The sequence below is a fragment of the Lontra canadensis genome, unplaced genomic scaffold (assembly GCF_010015895.1).
Source record: "Lontra canadensis isolate GAN:19392208 unplaced genomic scaffold, GSC_riverotter_1.0 scaffold98, whole genome shotgun sequence".
NCBI classification, from domain to species: Eukaryota; Metazoa; Chordata; class Mammalia; order Carnivora; family Mustelidae; genus Lontra; species Lontra canadensis.
The window spans coordinates 4,373,951-4,395,185 of record NW_022631092.1 but is presented as its reverse complement, the minus strand read 5'-3'; the positions used below and the strand labels follow the sequence as shown (position 1 = coordinate 4,395,185).

At 47.0% G+C, this 21,235-nt stretch overlaps 1 protein-coding gene across 6 annotated transcripts in view; it reads right to left on the bottom strand.

Moving 5' to 3' along the window:
- SIPA1L1 (signal induced proliferation associated 1 like 1) overlaps positions 1-21,235 on the bottom strand; it is a 179,684-nt gene that overhangs the window by 48,570 nt on the left and 109,879 nt on the right. For all 6 annotated transcript variants that reach the window (XR_004380275.1, XM_032837370.1, XM_032837372.1 and 3 more), the window contains exons 9-10: positions 20,565-20,839; positions 12,755-13,024 (exon numbers count right to left, since the gene is read on the bottom strand). Coding sequence is in view for 5 of the 6 variants with exons in the window: in XM_032837370.1 (XP_032693261.1) it covers positions 12,755-13,024; positions 20,565-20,839 (545 nt within the window). In the remaining variant the exon portion in view is untranslated. The remainder of the gene's footprint in view (positions 1-12,754; positions 13,025-20,564; positions 20,840-21,235) is intronic.

The following is a 21,235-nucleotide window of genomic DNA, read 5'->3' as shown; positions in this document are numbered from 1 at the left end:
CTGGTCAGGGCCGCTGCAACATCTGGGGGGCCTGTGACCCTCCAACTCTCTTCAAGCTGAACCAGTCATGCCAGTGAATTAAACGTACAATAAATATTCAAATGTTTGTGTTTCCGAAAGGAAGTGACAACGGACCCCGTAGGAAAAGTCAGATGTAACTTTTACATTTCTATTTAGAGCTTGCTTTGCTTACTCTGCTCGCCAAAACGTACATTAATTTAACGTATCTCATGCTAGTTCTCAACCTCAGCTCTTTTATTTGGCAAATGTATCAGAAAATTCTACTTGGTTACTGGAGTTATCCCAAAGTGAAAAAATAGCATTTCCAGAAGGCGAGCATTCACTCCCATCCCTCTTCTGCATGTATATAACTCAACAGTGGCTTTGTTTTCTGTCTGTTCACACACATAGAACACACAAACAGAAACCGATGGAACGCCATCCAAATGTTTTCACGACACTAGATGCGTATGTATGGTGGGCAAAGGAATTTTCAGAATTAGCTCTTATTCTGATGACTTACTATTCTTTTCTAACAGTCCGAAATGGATACCATCACAATTACTGTTTGAGAACAGACCTCGTTCTGTTCAGTGACCGGGGGGTGCTGCCTGCTGGGCAGTCCACTTCTGCCAGAGAGAGCCTGGAGCTGGTTGCGACTCAAGCTGGGCCACATGCTGTCCCCACCACTTGGAAAAGGGGGACCCCCAAAGTGGCTCACACAGGAAGCCAGCACGCTGACCTCTTGGCTCTCTCCACCCCCACCATTCCCTGTATTTGAAAGCGCCACTGAAAAGTCAGTGTAAGATTAGGGCTTCTCTTCTCTTTTGAGAGAAACTGAGATCTTTCTACTTTCTCTTAGTCTCAACGAGCCTCTGACATCTGGACATTAATGCCAAATAGGTTTAGAGGACTCACACTAACACATCCTTCAGCTGCTGTGAGACTTTTCAATTCTGTGGAATGTAAGAATTTTCAGGAATGTTCCGGTCACTGTGAGGAAATGTCTAAACATTTTAGTGTTAATTTTGGTAGATTCTTTTCCCTACATTTTTTTTTAATTTAGCCAAGAAATAGCTAAATGTTTTTAAAGCAACTAAAATTAAATGTTCTCTGGAGGTCCCTATGACTTCCTTCTGCAGAAACAAAACACCAGGGCTTTCTGATCCCATGAAAAATGCAGCAACTGAAAAAGTCATGATCGTCAGCCGGACAGACAATACCTCCAGAGTCCACAAGATTCCGTTTAAGACCAGCTTTTCATTTATATGCAATGCATTTCACTGCAATGAAAACAGAATTGAATGGAATGGACATTAAGGAAGAGATGGTCCAAGATCAGAATCAGTCCCTCATTTTCCAGAAGCATTCTTATACCAGGGCAAACGGAGAAGAGACCCACAAAACTCAGATTTCTAATAAAGTAAAACTCCTGCACTCCATCATGCCCTTCCCATAAATCAACTCACAGGACTATACATACAGTGTTAACATTAATAGAGTCTCATTAAATTGATCTCTTCAGATCATGACTGATTATAATTTATCAACTTGTGGATAAAGAATTCTTAGTATCCGAGTGGCTAATGATAAAACATTTTCCTGAGTAGTTACATACAGATTTAATTATGCCTCTCTGTCCTGCTTTGTACTCCAAAGTGACAGCACTGCCTAGATGTGTCCAAGGAGACGAGGCCCTCCGTAACCCAAGTGCAAACAGTGGAATGATGGTAAAAACAAGAGAGAGGGTTTCAAATAGCACCAATGACTGACAAATTAGATACTTGAGTCCATAATTAAGCACAGCACTTTACCACAACTTAGCAATTAAAACGCTATTCACCCAGGGAACAGGACCAAGTTAAAATCTGTCTTCAGAAATGTAGATCAACCAGGATTCTTCCAGAATTATGTAAAAAAAAAAAAAAAAATTCTCACAAATGATCAATGTAATATAATTTGGGTGCCATCTCCAGACCAAAGTTTGAACAAGCTATTCTAATTCAAGCCACTTGTCCCTCTGTCATTTCATCTCTTCCTACTGTGTTCTTTGTGAACCAGAGCTACCCCTGGCTTTCTGAACAAGCAGTTCATATCAGCTGTTCAGAATGGATCATGAAAATCCTGTTCTGATGAGCCTCCTGTGACAAGGTCACTCTATAACAAGGGATAACTCCTTTACACAGTTAGGAAAATACGGCAATTCGTCAAACTGAGATAAATGAATCATCATGTTACAGCTGTTGGCACGCTGTTAGAAGTTCCCAGCCTGGCGCCCATCATGGGGGCCTCTTGACAACAGTCAATTTTCTATCTAAGGGTGACTCGAGAGAACAGAAAATAAAAATGGATTGCTTGCAGGACCAGCCACATAATTCATGGGACTCAGTTGCAAAACGAAAACAAAGAGTGCCCTTTCTTGAAACAGTCCTGCAAACTGTCAAGACAGGGACAGCAGAGCACAGAACCCAGCACAGAGTCTCGCGAGCGTGGGGCTCTGCGCACCTGCAGAGGCTGCTCCGTGAAGCCGGCCCAGACTGCAGTGCATGCGATGGGGCCCCCCCAACACACAAACACGCATGCACTCATCTGACAAGTTCATCTGTCTTGAGCTCTGGTCTATGTACGGTGCTAGATTTCGCTCCTGTAGCATGGCGCTGGAGGCTATGGAGGCCGATGGCTTTGATGCTAACCCCAGCTCCACCACTGGCCTGCTATCACTCTATGCTAATTATCTCATCTCTCAATCCCTGGGCATCCAGTGTTTGAAAAAAGAGGGGAACGGCAACCAAGGTCCTGGGCTGTTGGGTGAACTGAGAAAACTCACACAAGGGACTGTGAATAGAGCCTGGTACAGAAGATGAACTCAATACTACCTACTTAGAGTTTTTAAATAAAACACAAATAAAATGTAAATGGTATGAGAGCAGAACACATAGGGTGTAAGGGGGCTCAGGCAGGTTAGAAGTCAACTCTTACTGCAAAAACTAGGAGAAAGGAAGCTTTATGAAGAAATGTATCCGGAATAGGTCTTGTAGGAAGCCAAGGATTTCCACAGAAGTCAGGAGTTGGGACACAGGGGAGTGCGGGTGTGTGTGACCGCCATGAGTTAGGTGAGAGCACTATCTTTGGCGGAAGATGAGCCCCCTGTGGTGAGCCAAGGAAGCACAACCCTTCTCTGTCAGGTAACAGGGATGCACAGAAGCTTCTGTAGCAAAGTAGTGGTATGGCCCAAGCTGACCTTAAACAGTCAAATCTGAGGGAGATACAGACAGGTGAGGATCCATTAGCCCACCACAAACACTAGTTTCTTCGATTAGTCCTACCCTCCACCAATACCCACAATGCTTCATGAAAAGAAGTCACAACCAAATCCTTCTGGGAGAAGCTAAGTGATTTTTTTGTTTGATTTGACATGCTAGAATTTTAAAGACTAGAAAAACTAGACGAAGTAAGTTCCTTCCCTGTCCCAGTTTACAAACAAGAATAAAGGAAGCAGAAGCTGAACGATGGCACGCCATGCTGGCCTCCGCTCAGAGTGGCTGCCCACTGGCAAGCCCCCCCACGGGTCTCCGAGACCTCCAGTCCTGGGGGTCTTAAGCCCTTGCAGGCTCACCCTGCAAGACCCACTCATCCTCCCAGTCACAACCCCTGCTCATATTCCACTCCCCGTAAGCTGGGAGAGAAAAATACCATCACACAACCCCCTTTCCTTTCCCACCGGACCCTACTAGTACCCAAGTCTGAACTACCTGCTGCTGGCCACGGTTCCAGGCTGCAATCCATCTTCATCTCTTCACCCCTACTTTTATTTCGCCATATTTCATACACTATGATCATCTGTCCTTTTAAAAAATATAATGGGAAGCTGAGAGAGTCAAACAAAAAGTGACAGATTGGGACACTCCAGGCTGTTTCACTAGGCTGGGCTCAGAGTCTCTCCAGAGTGGGGACTGTAGGGGCCAGTGAACTCCAGCACAGACCTGGAAGCAGGCCATAGGTACAGGAGTGAGCCCCTTCCCTATCAACCCTCCTTATGCGTTTTTATTGCGCTCCTTAAAATGAGCCTGCAGCTCCAGAGCCAGTGGCCCAGGGCGTCTTTACATGGCCCGAAGCAGGGTCTCACGAGCCCTCTTGCGGTACGGCCACCGCCGAGCACCCAGCACTCAGCCCAAATACACCCAACACGCAGAAACACACACTCTCAAGTGAGAGAGCACCTCAGCTCTTAAGACCAGTCCTAAGGACCCTCTCCCCATCTAATGATACATAGCAATTGGTCCTGCAAATAAAAAGGAAATTAAATCCACTTTTCTCAGCAAGCACTTTAACGACAGGCAGATCCCAAATGGCCACTCTATAACCATACTGGGTGATTCTCACAAGCGGAAGCTGACCTTAGACCGTTCATTATCCAGGACCCTGAACAAAAAAGGCTTAGGGGAAAATTTCACACAGATGATTGTGGCAGTGGGTTTGGTGGCTCATTTGTCTTCATTATAACTAATTTCTACAAGTTTATATATATATATATATATATATATATATATATATATATATATACAGTGCAATCAACAGATCTTAAAAGAAAAATGTCAGTGGTTTCAAATATAAGGCAGCAGAATGTACTTTTCTCCCCCGTGAGTTATTTAAATGCTTGAGAAATGTATTCATGTAGCTGATGTGCCTTCATCAGGCAAAGGCCTAACTTCTCCACGGGGAGGAGGGTGACAGCAGGACATATGTTAGATGTGACTTCTAGAAAGGCCATCCCCATGTTGTGTGTGTGTGTGTGTGTGTGTGTGTGTGTGTGCGTGCGTGTATGTGCGCGCGCATGTAGGGGCTGAGGGAGCCTCAGGGCCATCGTGGGCCTCTGTAGAGCCTCCCATAGGGTATGGCCGGGCCAGGACTCCTCAGGCAGTCCTATGGTAGCAGCCCCCCAGTGCTGGGTCGGAGGGTAAGACCCTGCTGCTGGGCACTCACAGGAGTACAGTTCCTTTGTGGCACACAGAGCAGCATGGTCACATGCCCCCTTACGGCTCTCCCCAGAACACAACTGCTTCATCAGATCCTCTTGAAGGTCATTCTAATTTACATGGATGGGTTTGCCAGAATTTCCTATACTTCCTGCAAATGCACAGCTCATCAGGACTGCTTTCAGCACAGCAGGCCTCCTGAACTCATCCTCTGTCTCACCGAAGTGACCCGTGACACCGTCACTAAAGACAATACAACGTGCCTGTGAAAACACACTGAGCCACCACACGCCTGGCCTGGATTAGGCTGCGGACAGATTCACCGGCCCAGGCTGGCTGAGCCACCACAGCCCAAAAGTGCTCGAGCGGAACATTATCTGCTCCGCCCCCGCTCAACACCCCCCCTCGCCCCCCCAACGAAGCTCTGTCTGGAAAAGCAGCGAAAAAAGGACAACAGTGACAAAGAGCAACTACCATTTTCTGAGCCTCCCTATGTGGCAGGCCTGTTCTAAACCATACCTGTTCGTAACCATACTGCCTCGGTCAATCTTTGCATCAGCGCTGGGGCGTGGGGCTTGTGCCCGTTTGATGCTTGGTGCCCTGAAGTACAGAGGGAACAGGGAACCTCCCACTGTCATATCACTCCCAGCACTCACATGTGAACCAAGGCCTCTGCACTCCTGGTACATGTGGGAGTTTTCCAGTGGCTCACGCTGCAACACTGGTGGATGTGTTGGGGGAAGCCCAGTGGGGACATGTGTTTGGGCTAAGCGCATGACAGCTACTTCCAAGCACTTGGAGAGCCTGGGCTGGGGGTCACGCTGGAGCACTCTGGTCTCATTCCCTGGGTCCATCTGGAGTGCATAAAGTAAAGGGAACAGGGGGTATGCAGAACTCCAGCACAGTGCCTGTTTCCTGAACACTTCAATAGGAAACATCACTGCACTATAATCTGAACATGGGAGCCTGCTTCCCACCTGACCCTAATCCCAGTGTGGATGCCACAGGATGCCAGCTCCTGTGCAGAGTTGGGGGAAAAGGAGCATTAAGAGCCCAGTGAGGGGCGCCTGGGTGGCACAGTAGGTTAAAGCCTGTGCCTTCAGCTCAGGTCATGATCTTAGGGTCCTGGGATCGAGTCCCACATCGGGCTCTCTGCTCAGTGGGGAGCCTGCTTCCCCCTCTCTCTCTGCCTGCCTCTCTGCCTACTTGTGATCTCTCTGTCAAATAAATAAATAAAATCTTTAAAAAAAAAAAAAAGCCCAGTGAGTTTACATCAAACGTGGTCCTCTGCTTTTCCTCCTCTTGGCCATAAATACAGTACTGTAATTCGGTTTCTGCTAAACAGAAAGCTTCATAGGAAATTCAGTCAAGAACAACTCACACTTCACTCTGAGTCAGTCTGAGACAGCTTTACTCGCAATATACTTTTAAAATAGGAGTATTTAAAACTAAGCCAACAAAAATCAAGGAATTCTACCTAAATCTAGCTTTAATTCTATAGCTTTGTCAGACTACCGAATGCTTCAGTTCTACTGATCTTTTAATTTTTATAAAAATGAACTGATTTGCCAAATGCCCACTAAAGGATGAATGGATAAACAGAATGTGGTATCTACACGGAAAGGAAAATTATTCAGGTTCGGAAGGAAGTGTCATGGACTGAATGTGTGTCCCCCGCCCGCCAACTGCTACCAAATCCATGTGCTGAAGCCCTAACCCCCATTGTAACGATATCAGGAAGGGAGCCTTTGGGGGAGGTGGTGACTGGTCATAGACAAGGTCATGAAAGTGTAGCCCCCACAACGGTATCAGTACCCTTGTAAGGAGAAAAAGAGAAACCGAAGCTTCCTTCTCTGCCATGTGAAGGTATGGTGGGAAGGCTGCTGTCCACAGTTGGGAAGAGGGTCCTCATCAGAAACCGCAGCTGCGGGCACCTGACATTGGCATTCCCAGCCCCCAGAGCCTCGAGAAATCAATGTCTGCTATTTAAGCCACCTGGCCAATGGAGTTTTGCTACAGCAGCCTGCACTAACACAGGTCAGAATCCCCACACAGGGGAACCTCGAAGACACTATGTTAAAGTGAAACAACCAGTCCTGAAAGGCGAGTATTTTATGATTTCATTTATATAAGAAACAGAAGTCACAGAGAGAAAATAGAATGGTGGTCACTAAGGGTGGGGAGGGGTGCAGGGAGGGATGGTAAATGACTGTTTAATGGGGACAGTCTCCGTTCTGCCAGGTTGAAGAGATTCTGGAGATGGGACAGTGGGAGGCTGGCACAACAGTGAATGCTCCCAGAGCCATAGGACTCTACACGTAAAAACTGCCAAAGTGGTACGTTTCAGGTCATATATATTACACCACAATAAAGAAGAGCAAAAAAATGAAAAAAAAATGTAAAAGTAAAAAAATGTACTTTCTCCTGAATTGATTTACTTCTGTTCCTACTACTTCTTTAAGTAAGTTCTTTTGTTTATTGGTTTAATTACTAAATAAAGTTTTAAAAAACTGATTGTGGGCCCATGACAATGCCAGGATTTATAATTAATCCTTAGGATACAATGATGAGTAAGACTGGCTAAAACTGGCAATATTGCCAAATAAGACTACAATGAAATATACAGCTGACCCTTGAACAGTGTGAGCATTAGAAGTGCTGACTCCAAAGCACGTGAAAATCCATGTATAACTTTAGGCACCCCCAAAACTTTACTAAGAGCCGCATCGTGACCCAGAGCCTTACTGGTAACAGCTGATTCACATATGTGTTCTATGTTGTATATATTATATACCATATTCTTGCAGTCAAGTAAGCAGAGAAAGGAAACGTTAGTAAAATACATTCACAGCACTGCGCTGTGAAAAAGACCCCACACACAAGTGGACACATGCAGTCCGAACCCACGTTGTTCAAGGGTCAGCTGGAACCGGTTCTGTGAAGGACCAGTTGTTAAGCTGCAGAAACAGGGAGCGGAAGGGCAGTCCGAGCTGGGCCACTCACATCAAGGCATCAAGGAAAGAAAACCCAGCCACGCAGTCCTTCACAGCGCAGAGCCTGGGGTGGCGGGTAGAAGGTGCAAGCCAGCTAAGCCAGGGCTCCCAGGCAGATGGACTCGCACTGACGGCTGGCAGAAGGCCGCGATGAGGGGCGCCTCCACTTCTATCAGCCTGCCCGCCCCCCTAAGTCTGCAACGTGGTCTGGGCCAGAATAGTCCCAGTGTGACCTGACACCCCTGTGATGATGACTGGGGAAGCTTGAAAACCAAGAGCTCAGAGAAGTTCGGGACTCCTACCTGGATGGCCATGGGATGGGGCGCAGGGTGGAGAGGACAGCGATTAGGAATCCTAGCCCTGTCCTGGATACCTGTGGCCCCGGCACAGCCGTTCACCACGTCTGGTGACACGTGAGAAAGAGGACGGAATGGATAAGCAGGGGCGCAGCTACAGGCCTTGGCTGTAGGCCTCTCGGGCTTGTGAGGAGGAGACACTGGCGTGACCTTCAAGGGCAGACTCAGCTCGTCCTCAGGCAAATGGATATGAACAGTGAAAAGGAGGTCAAGGCACAGCTACACTACTGAGGAACTGCCCGCACACCGGGGATGCGGCGGAGATAAATGAGCCCGCCCTGAGGCACTGCACACCACAGGAGGAAGGAGTCTTGGGAGGACACACAGTTTGGGGGAGCAATGAGACAGGTACAAAGAGCTGACCAAAAAAAAAAAAAAAAAAAAAAGAAACAAACAAAATGAACAAAAAACCAGGAGCGAAGTTTTGGAAGACAGAGAAAAGGAGTCTGAAAGCGGGAGCAGCTAATGGTGTCGGATGAACTGAAGACTGCCGCATCCCGGTTCCATAGCTCTAAAAACACAGAGGGCAGGGATGTAGATGGAGCGACAGTGACACTCTCAAGTTCTAGGGTTTCAGGGTCTTCAACTCAAGCCAAACAACTACGATCCAGGGAGACGGCACTTGGAACATGCAAGTCCTGAACCATCTAACCACCGCTTGGGGATCAAATGGGCGCTTGCCTTATGTCAAAGCAGAAAATGACAGTGAAGACTGGCGTGGGACTGATGAAATAAATTCAGCATCTCCTTAAGGACACAGACTGAGCAGGCACATGACTGTCATGCCCTTTGTGGGGGGCTGGTGTCTGTTGAAGGGGCACGGGAGGCTGCACGCAGCCAGCCTTAACCTCCCAAGTGGGGAAGGACTTCCCCCAGCTGCTCAGAGCTAAAAGCAGGGGACGCAGGGAACAGTGGCATCCAGGCACGACTTAAAAGTACCAAAGCTGGTTAAGTTCCAACACCAAATATTTGCATAAAGGCTGGTGATGCTTCAACTAAAAAAAAAAAAAGAGAAAGCAAAATTCCTTATGCTAAGATGTCTGTTCTTTGGCAAAGCTCCTGAAATACATTAACACGCATCAGGGCTTTATGACTGGTCCCACACTATGTTTAAGCACAGTAATGCAGTAAGTTCAATGTGCTACGGTAGATATTTCAGTTCCAATTCTACCCTTACACTCTAGATAAATCTGAGGCCAAAATAGTGATATTTTTGAGTCATATTACCTATTTTTGTTGAGTAAATATTAATTCTGTTAATAAATACTACTCCCACAAATACTATAAAATCCTGTACTCAAAAGGCCACCTGGAGTGCATAAAGCTCATATATTTAAGCCAAACAGAATTAGACTTGAGTCTATTTGGATGGCAAATGGACCCTCTGTTTGTACTGCATCAGTTTCTCTCAACAATGTATTCAGAACACAATTCAGTGAAATAATTCTTATTAGGAACTTTAAACACCAACACATTTTGGTATGTTATAAAAATCATGCCCTTGGTATTAAAAGAAAAAGGAAAAATCTGTTCCGTAAGTATTAAAAAAAAATTCTTCCTAATGACCTTGAAGTCTGGGATCTTTCATAAAAATGCAAGGAAAACTAGGCTTCTACAAGCAGTAATTGGTGTTTTCATCGAAAGTGAACCAGGCTGGAACCAGCCACGGTGAATGAAGCAGGCAGATCTGTGTAGCAAATGTGGGCAGGGCACACATGAGAGGGCTATTGGCTTCAGCTTAAATACAGCTGGTTTCTCTACAGTTCAGTACGACTTGCTTTGTGTTGGGAGGAAAATAAATGGAATGAAAATTACGTAAAGGCAGTACTTTGTTCTCAGTATTAGGCTCAGGCCATGATCAATAAGGCAAGATTCAAGGTATGGCAGAGACTGACATTTATTTTGACCACTTGCCACTCATCTGAAAGGAGTCACACTTTACAGACTGCCCAGGTACAAATGCAAATGACGCCCAGGGCAGGATGGGTAGGAAGGGGAAGGCCGAACGGATGAGGAAAGTCCAGCAGCCAGGAGCCCGCCTTCCGCATTTCAGGAAGGTGTTCCGTTCTCAGTAACACCATGAGGGGATGCCTTCCGGTAACATTTTACTACATTTCAAGAAGAAAATGATACTTCCAGGTAAATTTACGAATCTGGGGATTCATGGAGGACTCAGGAAGTATTCCTGATGAATGTCATGTCCGTTCTCTATCAGATCATCCTTGAAACTGTAGCAAAACAAAGGTTCGTAGAGAGCACCTTCTATTTGTGACTCCAAGTTAAAAACTTAAAAAAAGAAATAATGTATTACTGAAAATGAGCGATGACGGATTAGGAAAGTGAACTCTTAAGACTCCACAAAAGACGACTATCAAACCGCCATGTATTTCTAAAGGAAGGGGAGTCAAATAATCCGATGTCCTGCATGTGTACAGCGGAGACTTCACAGGTCACATAAACCCTCCTTGTTAAGATACAAGATATCAGCCCAGTGTTCTGAAGATGCCTGAAACTAACAAGTTTTCATTGAGGGGAGGCTAAATTTCTCTGAAAACCACTGGCAACCTCGATCCTACCACTTTCATCTGTAAAGCGTGGAGGGCCCCAGGGCTACTCTGATGGTCTTCAGGGACAGTGCTCGGATTCCCTTCCCCCGGGGGTGGGGGACAGGGAGTGGTCAAGATGAAGGGCAGACACAAGTACCCTCAGTAATCACCTCCCGAACCCAGAGAGCTCCCTCTGGAAATAAGGGAGCCGATGCATCCTCTAGCACTGAAATCTGCCTGCATCATAAGGTGACAATTAGCTGCAAAAAATATTTCCACTTTTGAGGTCAGGACGTTCAGCAATAGGCTTCAGTTTCTGTTGCAGAAACTAAATTCATCATGGAATCAAAATATATCTTGTTCTGTTATTACATGGCATACTGTATAAAGAAAACCACACAAAACAATTTAACTTGTAAAAGTCTCATGATTGTCTTGAAAGAGAAAGAAAACAGCATTGAAAAGGTCCTTCTCCAAACAATCAGTTCCTGCAGCTCATCTTTCAAAATGTGGGCCAAATCATGAATTCCAGCTCACACACACCTCAGGGAGAGCCAAGTCTGGAATGTGGAGAACAAAGAGTTTATTCAGAGATCTCTTGGATGTTTTCCTCCTCGAAAATGATGAAAACAAGAGGAGTCCAGATGGGAAAAGTAGCCACTTTGGGAAGCGTCTTTTATCGTGGTGACTGGTGAAGCTCTGTAAGCAGATCTCCAGGATTAAGTGAGGAAGTTTAGAAAGACAGCTAGTTTTTTGTCGTTGTTGTCTATAAATTATTTCTACACGATACTCAAATATTTCTGAGCTAGTTAAGTGACAATGTTTTATGCAATAGCGCACAAAACACATAAAGGTATAATAGACTAAGATAAGAAATGTCACAGTGTGGTTTTTAAAGCCTCCAGCTTTCTGCTCCCAGTCTGAACCAATCAATGGCTCCTTAAGCAACGCTGGGGGGGGCACCGTGTTTCTGCTGCTCCATTGGCCCCTAGACTCAGATTTTGGCTCCACCTTCCTTCTGCCTCACACAGCTCTTGCAACAGAGAACTCTCCCCAGCTCCGGGGATTCCTGACCCCTCTCCGGCATGGGGGCCACAAAAACATTCTGAGACATGATCAAGACAAGCAGAAGTGATGCAGAAAGGAAAGTGCACAGAGAGAAGTTGGCTTCTAGAGGGTGACTATCAGCTTACTGAATTCAACTGTCTCCCTTGTTGGCATAGGTCATTTACAGTGCTATTGTTTAAAATTTTTACAATCTTTATTAACAAAGTGACACACATACAATCAAAAACCTGCAATCATTTGCTACTATCATCTCACTTCTCCCCAAAAGACAAAGACTGTGAAAGATGATAATATGGCCAACGTCCCCTCAAGGAGTCCGCCAACTTCTAACCCCTGTTGCCACTAAGCGTGCAGTGACCATTTCTGCTGCTGTCACATGGAAGTGAGAGCACGAAGCACAGATTCACTGCTCAGAGCTGAATGCTTTGCTGGAATGTATCCTCACTCATCCTTACAGCTTTAGAACGCCACCATGCTTTGAAAGCCACCAGGGCACACACCTGTTTCTATTTTAATTCCTGATTTCTTTTTTCCTCCTCCTTTTTAGAGAGGAGGAAGGGGAGAGAGGGAGAGGGAGAATCTTAAGCAGGCACCATGCCCAGTGTGAAACCAACGTGGGGCTCGATCTCACAACCCTGAGATGGTGACCTGAGCCAAAATCAAGAGCTGGATGTTTAACTGACTGAGCCACCCAGGTGCCCCACAATTCTGGATTTCTAGAATAATATGAAAAGACCTGCAGCTAGTGCTTGTGGGTCTGGTGCTCTGCATCTCTGGGGCCGAGATGCAGAGCGAATGTCTGGAGGCACACTCACCGCCGCTCCAGTGGGCGCCCATCACTGGAGATGCTTCGAGGGATGTTGGCAGCTCTCTCCGGAGGAGGCATCTTTCCATCTCCTTTCCCAGCGTTCAGCCTCGAGGTCATGGGACTCTGCACCTGGGAGGGGACTTGAGGTGAATGAGTCCCCTTGTTGGCATTCCTCTGCCATTTGTTATTATTTCGAAAGGGAAACTTGAATTCGTAGGAAACCCCTTCATTCATCTTGTATTCCATCACTGGCATACGGTAGGTTTCTGAGCAGCTCCTAGTGAGGGCACAGAAAGAAGAAAAATTAATATTGTTGTTCTTGTGAGTGGAACCACACTGCTTCTCATTAACAGTGAAAGTGGATCAAATACTTCATCCTTTGTTTCAAACTGTCTTTTAATCATTACTGTCTTTTCAAAAACCAGAACCCCAGAAGTATATTACACTGGTGTATTTTCCCTTGCTCAGTCTCACCTATGGAGTCTTGAAAAAACAGTGAGACCCAGAGTCATCCCAGGGAGCAGAGGGAGCCGGCAGGAGCAGAGTCAGTCCTGAGGTCTGAGCAGGGAAGGCTGCCAGGCCGGCAGGGCAAGGCAGCAGAACCCCAAGACCAGGCCTCAGAAGAAGCAAGCAGTCAGCTCTATGCACCCTTCACTCAATATCATGACTGGGGATCTAAAAAGTACTGAATTTGTTTGGGATCTTAACAGTCAAAAAATTAAGGGGGGGATAAATTTCAAAATCCAAAATGAGAGCCAAATTTAGCTCAGAAGGAAAAACAAAAACCCAATTATAGAAATTTTGCAATTATCAAATCACCAGGGAACAAAGCATAATCTGAAATCAGACTCCCTTCACTGCCCCTACCCCCGACTACCCCAAGCCAAAAATCTCCCACAGCAGGGAAAGCAGGGCTGGCCCCAGGGAGCAGCCTGACTGAAACTGATGTCAGGCCCAAATGTCTTTCTGTTGCTTTAGCCCCTTTTCTGGTGCTACTGTCCCGACCCCCCAAACCTTAGGAAATGTGGAACCCACTCTCCATTCTCTTTACTCAAACAACCAAGGAATGTTCAGTCTATTATTAACTTCACTGAAAGACAAATTACTGAGAAAACCGTATGCCCACTAAGGCATTAACTCAAACTGTGTACTAAGCAAAAAAAATAAAGACTTCCTTGCGTAAAGGAATTTCAAAGCTTGAGCAGCAGGGGGGAAAGGAAGGGTTACTACATTTCAAGGAAGGGTTAAAGCTGATTATGAAACACTTCAGAGACAGAGGAAGGAGAGTCCTCACAGTGCTGTCCACTGGAGACAACACGAGCTAGGAGCCACATGAAAAAAGTCAAAGGGAACGGTGAAATTACTTTACTATTTTATTTAGTCTAATATACCTAAGATGCTGTCATTTGAACATGTAAGCAAGAAAATCAATATAAAAACTCAACAAGGAGATGACGTACATGCATCTAAATTTGGTGTGTACTGTACACGTACAGAACCTCAGACTAGTCCCCTTAGCCACGGACGACTTGCGGCTCCGCACTGCACAGCACAGGGCCAGAGGCTGGGTCTTGATTTGGGAAACGGGCTTGTGTTGGTGGAACAATAAGCACAGTGGAGGGTGTCACTGTCTCGGGACCTTGTTTATGAGTCTCAGGTAGGACTCCTGGCATTTCCAACATCTACGCCACCGTGCGCCCTCTTGCACACCTCCGTGAGACACGGATTTTAAGGAGGGCTGCTTCTGAGGTGCATGCACTTGCTGGGGTCCTTGCCTGCTCAGTCTCAGCCCCAGTCTCCAACAGGCACCTCTTCTCAGAGTTTTGTTACCACTCTCCCTGATTCCCTAAAAGCCTAAATCAACCTTAATCTGACTTTCTGCCCAAGGCTCCGCTGTACTCCTTAGAAGCAGTAAGGACCGTGGTTTTCAAACCTTTGGGACCGTAAGCCCAGTGAGAAATACATTTTACAACGTGATGCAGCCCAGCCACACACACACTCACACACACCCTTCCACTCGGCTGTATACACACACACACTCACTCACACACACACCCTTCCACTCGACTATATGCACATACACACTCACACTCACACCCTTCCACTCGGTTGTATTTCGTGTTAATCCCCTTCATTAAAGAAACACACTGAATGCAGCTCCCTAAATGGATTTCACGATCTACTTTGGAGTTACAACCTGCGGTGTGCAGAACACTACTTTGCGGCACATCCGACACTTTCAGCAGCTCGTGACTTCTTATGTAATAAGCTTTTCCTCTGATAGGAGGGACTGTCACTTCAGGCTTGGACGTAATTTCTAGCTTTGATCCTGATCGTTCTGACAAAAAAGCTGCGATACCTTTTTGGTTCTTAAAAGAGCTATCACTGTAGTACAGTTTGAAGTCTTCCATTTCTGACCAAATATGGCATATGACACAGTAACTTGTGCTCCGGGTCTATAAATATAAGGCAAGAATGTTGCAGCTTGCAGAAGGGGCAGTAATAAAAACTTGCAGTGATCCCTGGGAAAATTTCCCTCCACATCAAAATCAAGACTAGCTTCTGCTTCCCCCCCGCAGTGGTCTGTCTTAACTTGTAAATCCAAAGTGTCGTATCACTTACACAGCAAAGACGTATACGTATCTTCGGTCTTTCTGTTGGGTGCTGGCAACCAGCACACGTACAGAACATTGCTGTCGTGTATTTTGGGCACCAACTTTTCAAAAATGTTCCCGTGGGCCAGGTCTTCCCTTCAGCACACCCCACCCTCTGACAGATTCTCTTGCTGGGTTTTAACTCCCCGGCACTCTACATGCACCTTACAGGTACAGGCTGCCTCCTGGTAACAGAAACCAATGTAACGTATTCTGAAACAGACGAGCTGCTTTCATCCCTGGGGCCTTAGCTTCTTTGGGAAATGAAAGATTTGGAATTGGTGATTGCTGGACTCTCTTCTAGTTCAAAAACTCTTTGAAATAGTCTTTTAAGCTACATAACGTTTCATACTAAAACCAGTTAAAAGACCCCGGTACCCCAAGACTTGGTCTTCTTCGTCTGTATCTTGTTTCCACCACCTCTAACGTGTAGTGAGAAACCTCCTGCACAGTCGATGATAACGATGCAGTATGAGAAAGCCTAAGCAGGGAGAGAAGGCTCATTCGTAGAGAACGAGAAACAGCGGGTCTGCAATCTTAAACTTCAGCTAACTCGCCATGGCTCACTGCCGTCCAGGATGGGACAGCCCCCCCCACCACCTGCTTCCCATCACTGACTTAGCTCCGAAAATATAAGAATGATACATGGAGTCAGGAAGTGGGCTCTACGCTGAAGAACAAAGATAAGAGCTGGTTTCTAGTGACACAAGAAAATTCACAGGAGGATTTTTATTATGTCATTCAAGAAAATGCAGTGTTGAATAGCAGTGAACCCTGACGGGCCAGGGGCTGATCTCGTGGTGCCACCACGGCTCTGAAGTAGGTGCTATCGTTATCCCCACTTTCTTAGATGAGGAAACGGAGGCCTGGAGAGATGAATCTGCCCGAGATGGCCCAGCCAGGATCTGAACTTGCACAATTAATCTACATGGACACTGGCCTTCATCACTAACTAAAGGCTACATCCACGCCAAGTCCCCAGCCTTCTTCCTTTCCAGGGACTACTTGCTTCACGTGGCACAGTCGACGACAAAATGGAAACTCAACAGCCTCTGAGGAGACTGAGTCTCTGAGGGGCGATGGGCCCTGGAATTACGACTTCAGGATTTCAGGCCCAAGAGACACACTGAAGCCTGCTGGTTGAAAAGCCGCTCCTTGTCCCCAGTCTCTTTTCTCAGCCTTCTTAGTCTTCCTCCTTTAGGTTCTGGTGATTCATCGCTTTCTCCTTTTTCCTCTCAACGACAGGAATGCAGGTAAGAGGAACCACTGTACAGCACACCCAACAGATCATCTCAACACTGGACTCCGGAAGCAGCCAACTCAGATGTCGGAGGACGGCTGGGGCCCTAACGGGTCATGTGATTTGGGTTTGGAGAAAACACCCAACTTCTTTGCACCAAAGCTCTCTGGCTGAAAGGATGAGAGACCTGAACCAATGAACTCTCACAGCCCTTCTGGTTCCACAGCAGCACGCTTTTGCATTTTGAATACTTGTGTTTTAAAATGAAGACAAAACTCTGTGATCCGTTCTACTTACAAAGTAATTTGGTCCTTTTATGTAACTGTTCGTTTTTAGCTCTTCCTCTGAATGGTCCCTGATTGCTTTCTTCAGAGGCTGTAGGCTCGTGGCCCTCAACAGAAGAAAGGTCCACCATCTCTGCGCACCACCACTCAGAACCTCATGATTTCATGTCGGTGAAATTGCTAGCGGGGTATTTTTCATCTTGCCAAAAGCTCGGTTCATGAGGATTCAGAGGTCACAGACACCAACAGATACATGCGGTTCACACACTCCAGCACTCTAGAGTCAGGGTTGGGCAGGGGGTGAGGGGCCCGTCCTGATGCTGGACATCTCCCTCCCTGGGAAACTTCCTGACGGAGGCTGCAGGAGGGCCTCCAGCGGGTGTGCGTTCTCGCTCGTCCGGCTCGCCCACTGCGCAGTGACGGAATCTCTCCACACCTCCTCCTTCTCGTTTTAATGGAAATGGATGACTTGACTTTATTTATTTATTTTTAATGCCCCATACGTAGCAGGGGCTCAGGAATTTTACTTCCCTTGTCCTTTTGTCTCTTAAAAACAACTTTAGCATGAAAGCAGTACATAAGAGGATCTGCTTATGTCCTAAAAACAGGGAAAGGAGCCCTAGTTCACTTATATGATTGAAGCCCCACGTTGCTGTTAAACTGTTCTTTTCATTAAAACAAAAAACTTGCCTTTCCAAAACCAAGGACTCTCCCACGTGAACACACATGGGTGTCCGCATGTATGTCCAGTCAGCACGCTGGGTGCCTGTGACCTCTCAGGACCCTGGCCCCCCAGGAAGCAGGCCGCTGAGGGACTGTGGGACAGGGGCCCTGGAGGAGGCCCATTCCCTCGTGCTGGAGCTGCAGGAACAGCTGACAAAGGGAGTGACTCGTCAAAGAACAGAGTAATCAGCTGCTAGGAAAACAGCAGTGGGAGTGTGAAGTGTGGAGGAGAGAAAAATGACAGAAGAGCATTATCTTATTTCGTTGAAAATTACAGCAAGGTGTTCATGCTTCCAATGTTCCTTTGAAATTGTTTCTAAAGGAGGAAAGGGAGAGAGGAGAGTTTCCAGTCCCCCAAAAGTCATCCAAGCACCATTTCACACCTGCCCAGAAAGTGTGACTGGGGCTTTTCAGATGGAAACTGTCGTGGGAAAGGCAGAGTGTGCCTCCCAGGCGTGGGGCTGAGTGGGGCACCCAGCCTGCATCCCAGCCTCTCAGTCCCCGCCCTAATGGGGGCAGGTTCCTAACGCCTTTCTGTTGCGTCACTGCCAGGCTCCACTGGCCCAGAGAGCACCAACGGGTGTCTCAGCAGCAGTGCTGGAAAATGAAGATAAACACGGCTCACTCATTCGGAGGTGTGCAGGAGCCAGCCTGTCCTGGCTTGCAAGAGCAGGCTGGGAGCATCTATCCCAACTGAGTCCAGCACTGTCACGCCGGGAGCTTGAAATCGACCCCAGAAGCAGTACTGGCACATGGGCATCAGCAAAGGCTACAAATCGAGGTGCTGTTCTTCAGCAGAAAGCCAACGTACCAGCAGATCCCTGCTTATGCTGATATATTGAAGAAAAAAAAAAAAAAAAGGATTTGTGCCCCAAGCCCACTAAGTAGTAGTTAAGAGCTTGGATTCTGAAGTGAGACCTAAATTTGCGAGATGAGCTTGGAAAGTAACTAACCTGAGTCTTGGTTTCCTTTAAATAGGAATCCTATTAATACTATTACCTCATAAGGTTGTTACAAGGATTAAAAGCGCTAATCTACGTAAATGTGTTTTTTCTAACCTGGCAAATTAAATCCTCAGCAAACGTTAGTTGTTTTTATCAGCACTCCACAGAAGACATATCTGGCTTAGTATATCGCTGTAGATAAACCACCTCCTGCCGCAGGCCTATCTATCCAGAGTCAGGCCTTCTAAACCACCTTTCCGGTAGTAACCGCGCACAGTTCAACGTCAGTCATGTTGCCCGTCCATTCATCACATATTCATACTCACGTGTACCTATTCCCCTGCCCTCTTCCCATACAAACTCGGGAGCCTATGAAGCCAGGGGAAAGGCCTCTGAGCAGACAAGATGGCACCACACCATCCACAGACTCATTCTTAGACCATTAGTCCATAGACCAGCGTCTTTCATTCTGTACTGTGTGTAATTAAGGTTGACAAGTTACAAAGCTTGGTTCTCTTCTCCAGTTTATAGCTGCCTACTTAGAAACAACCAAGTAAACAATGTGAAGGAAAGACCAAGGGACAGAAGACAGAAGGACAAGAGAAGGACACAGAGCAGCCAGAGAGTGCTATAAGGACCTAACCCCCTCTCTGATCCGTCACCAGAGTCATTCCTGAATCCTGGTTCAGCAAAATGTTTAACGTTAACGATGATGTGCTTGAGGAAACCAGGAAACACCTGGCTAACTGAGGCAGGGTCGTGTGTAAGACAATTTCAGGATATACACCCCCCCCATAGCTGAAATAATAAAAAGCTCTAGATACATATTTTGGTTTCCAGAAAAATCCAGTCATCCAAAAGGGAACATGTCTTGAAGCCATCAGACACAGGGAGTTCACCATATTGTGACACGGGCCCGCCTAGTCTCCGGGCTGTCTAGGCAGTAAGCAGTGCTCAGAAACGCTACCTTGAGCATAGTCTGTTCCGCGGCATGGGTCCGAAGGACTGACATGCATGTAAACTGTCCTTGTTGCTGACTTTTTAAAGGACACAAATAACCCATTATAACGGTTTGCACATTCTGCCATCCACCGTTCATGAATCTGCAAGAGCTCAGGTGTAGGACAGGTCACATTTTGAGGAAAAAACAAACAGGGGAAGGATGTTTTGGCTTTAGAAGGCCTAAGAATTAATTGTCAAAGCTTAAGAGAAACTCTTAGGAAATAACGGGCTGAAAGTGAATTAACAGATTGGAAAAAATCAGTAAAAATAGCATGGACATGCCCAAAGGAGAAAAGAAAAAGTTGATTAAATTTGTTCCACCAAGAAATCTCCCCAGAGACCAAGAAATTAAGTTTCCAAGCATGTTGCTGGCTTGGCAGGAGCTGGGAGGGACAGGGAGCTCCCGGGCTTCCCTCTGCAAAAGGGCTGGGGACCCAACTGCCAAGCAGCACGAGCAGGACCAGCCAGCTCATTTGAAGCCAGTTCCCGACACACACAGATGCAGTTAAGAGAATGCTTGCTAAGTCACGTCCAGGGCTCCAGGATGAGAGAGCAGGGGTCAGAACTGCACTCCGAATTTCGGACAGGAGGATGAATAGGAGTGTCATGAAGCCTGACAGAATGTGCTGCTGCGTGTCTTCTAACATTAAGCACTCATACTGAGATAGCTATCGGCGCAAGATCCTTAAGACCGTGTTACCAGACTTCTCTATCTGTACTGGCAAGTTTATAAATCCACAGATGTAAATCTGGGGAAGGGTCCAACCCAGTCACTCTTTCCAGCTGCTCTTGCCACAGACCGAAAGGGAGCTAGGTCCTGAGTCAGGCTTTCCATGGATGGAACTCTGAGCACTGTGTGTGACCCGGGACACCGCATAGCACCCTTCTCCCCGCCCGGCAGGAGATGTTCTACATGGCACACAGACCCGGCCTTGGATGGCCCGGTTCCCAGCTGCCGATTCAGACCTACCTCCGTGGGGTGCAGTCATCGTGCGGGGGGATGATGACGACCTTCACTGTGACAGATGTTCTCAGGAGATCGATCATCTGCTCGTGGCTCAGGGTGGCCACAGCCACCTTGCAGATCTCCACCAACCGGCTGCCCTGCCTCAGCCCCGCCTGCCAGGCATAGCCGTAGGGCTCCACGTCTGCCACGATGCCCTCGTAGTTGACGTGGAAGCCAAGCTGCCCCAGCCCGTTCCTCCGCAGAGTCATCTCCACGGATTCGCAACCTTTGGATACAAACTGAACAAGGAAACAAAAGATAGCACAGTTTAACGCCACGGGGTGTTGAGTGCTGGGCAGGGAGCTGGAGAAACACCGCCTGCGGGGTCACTGCCAAATACCTAACGCCAGCTGACGAGCGACCGGTTACTTCCCCTTCGCTAACCTCCATTCATCGGGCCAAAAAGAACACACCTGTTGTGTCCAAAGACTCAATGGCTTTGCTGAGCTTACAAGGAAACCTCTAACAGAGAACCCACGGGGAGCTGGCAGCCAACAGAGACCGTATTCTGCTACTCACTTCGCCCTTAGAAAATTCAGGGCAGCAGATGCTCAACTGAACAGTGTCCCTTGACAGCGAAGGCAGACCGGCTGGGCCACCCCATCAGCCATCAGGGTAGTGGGATCAGGTCACGT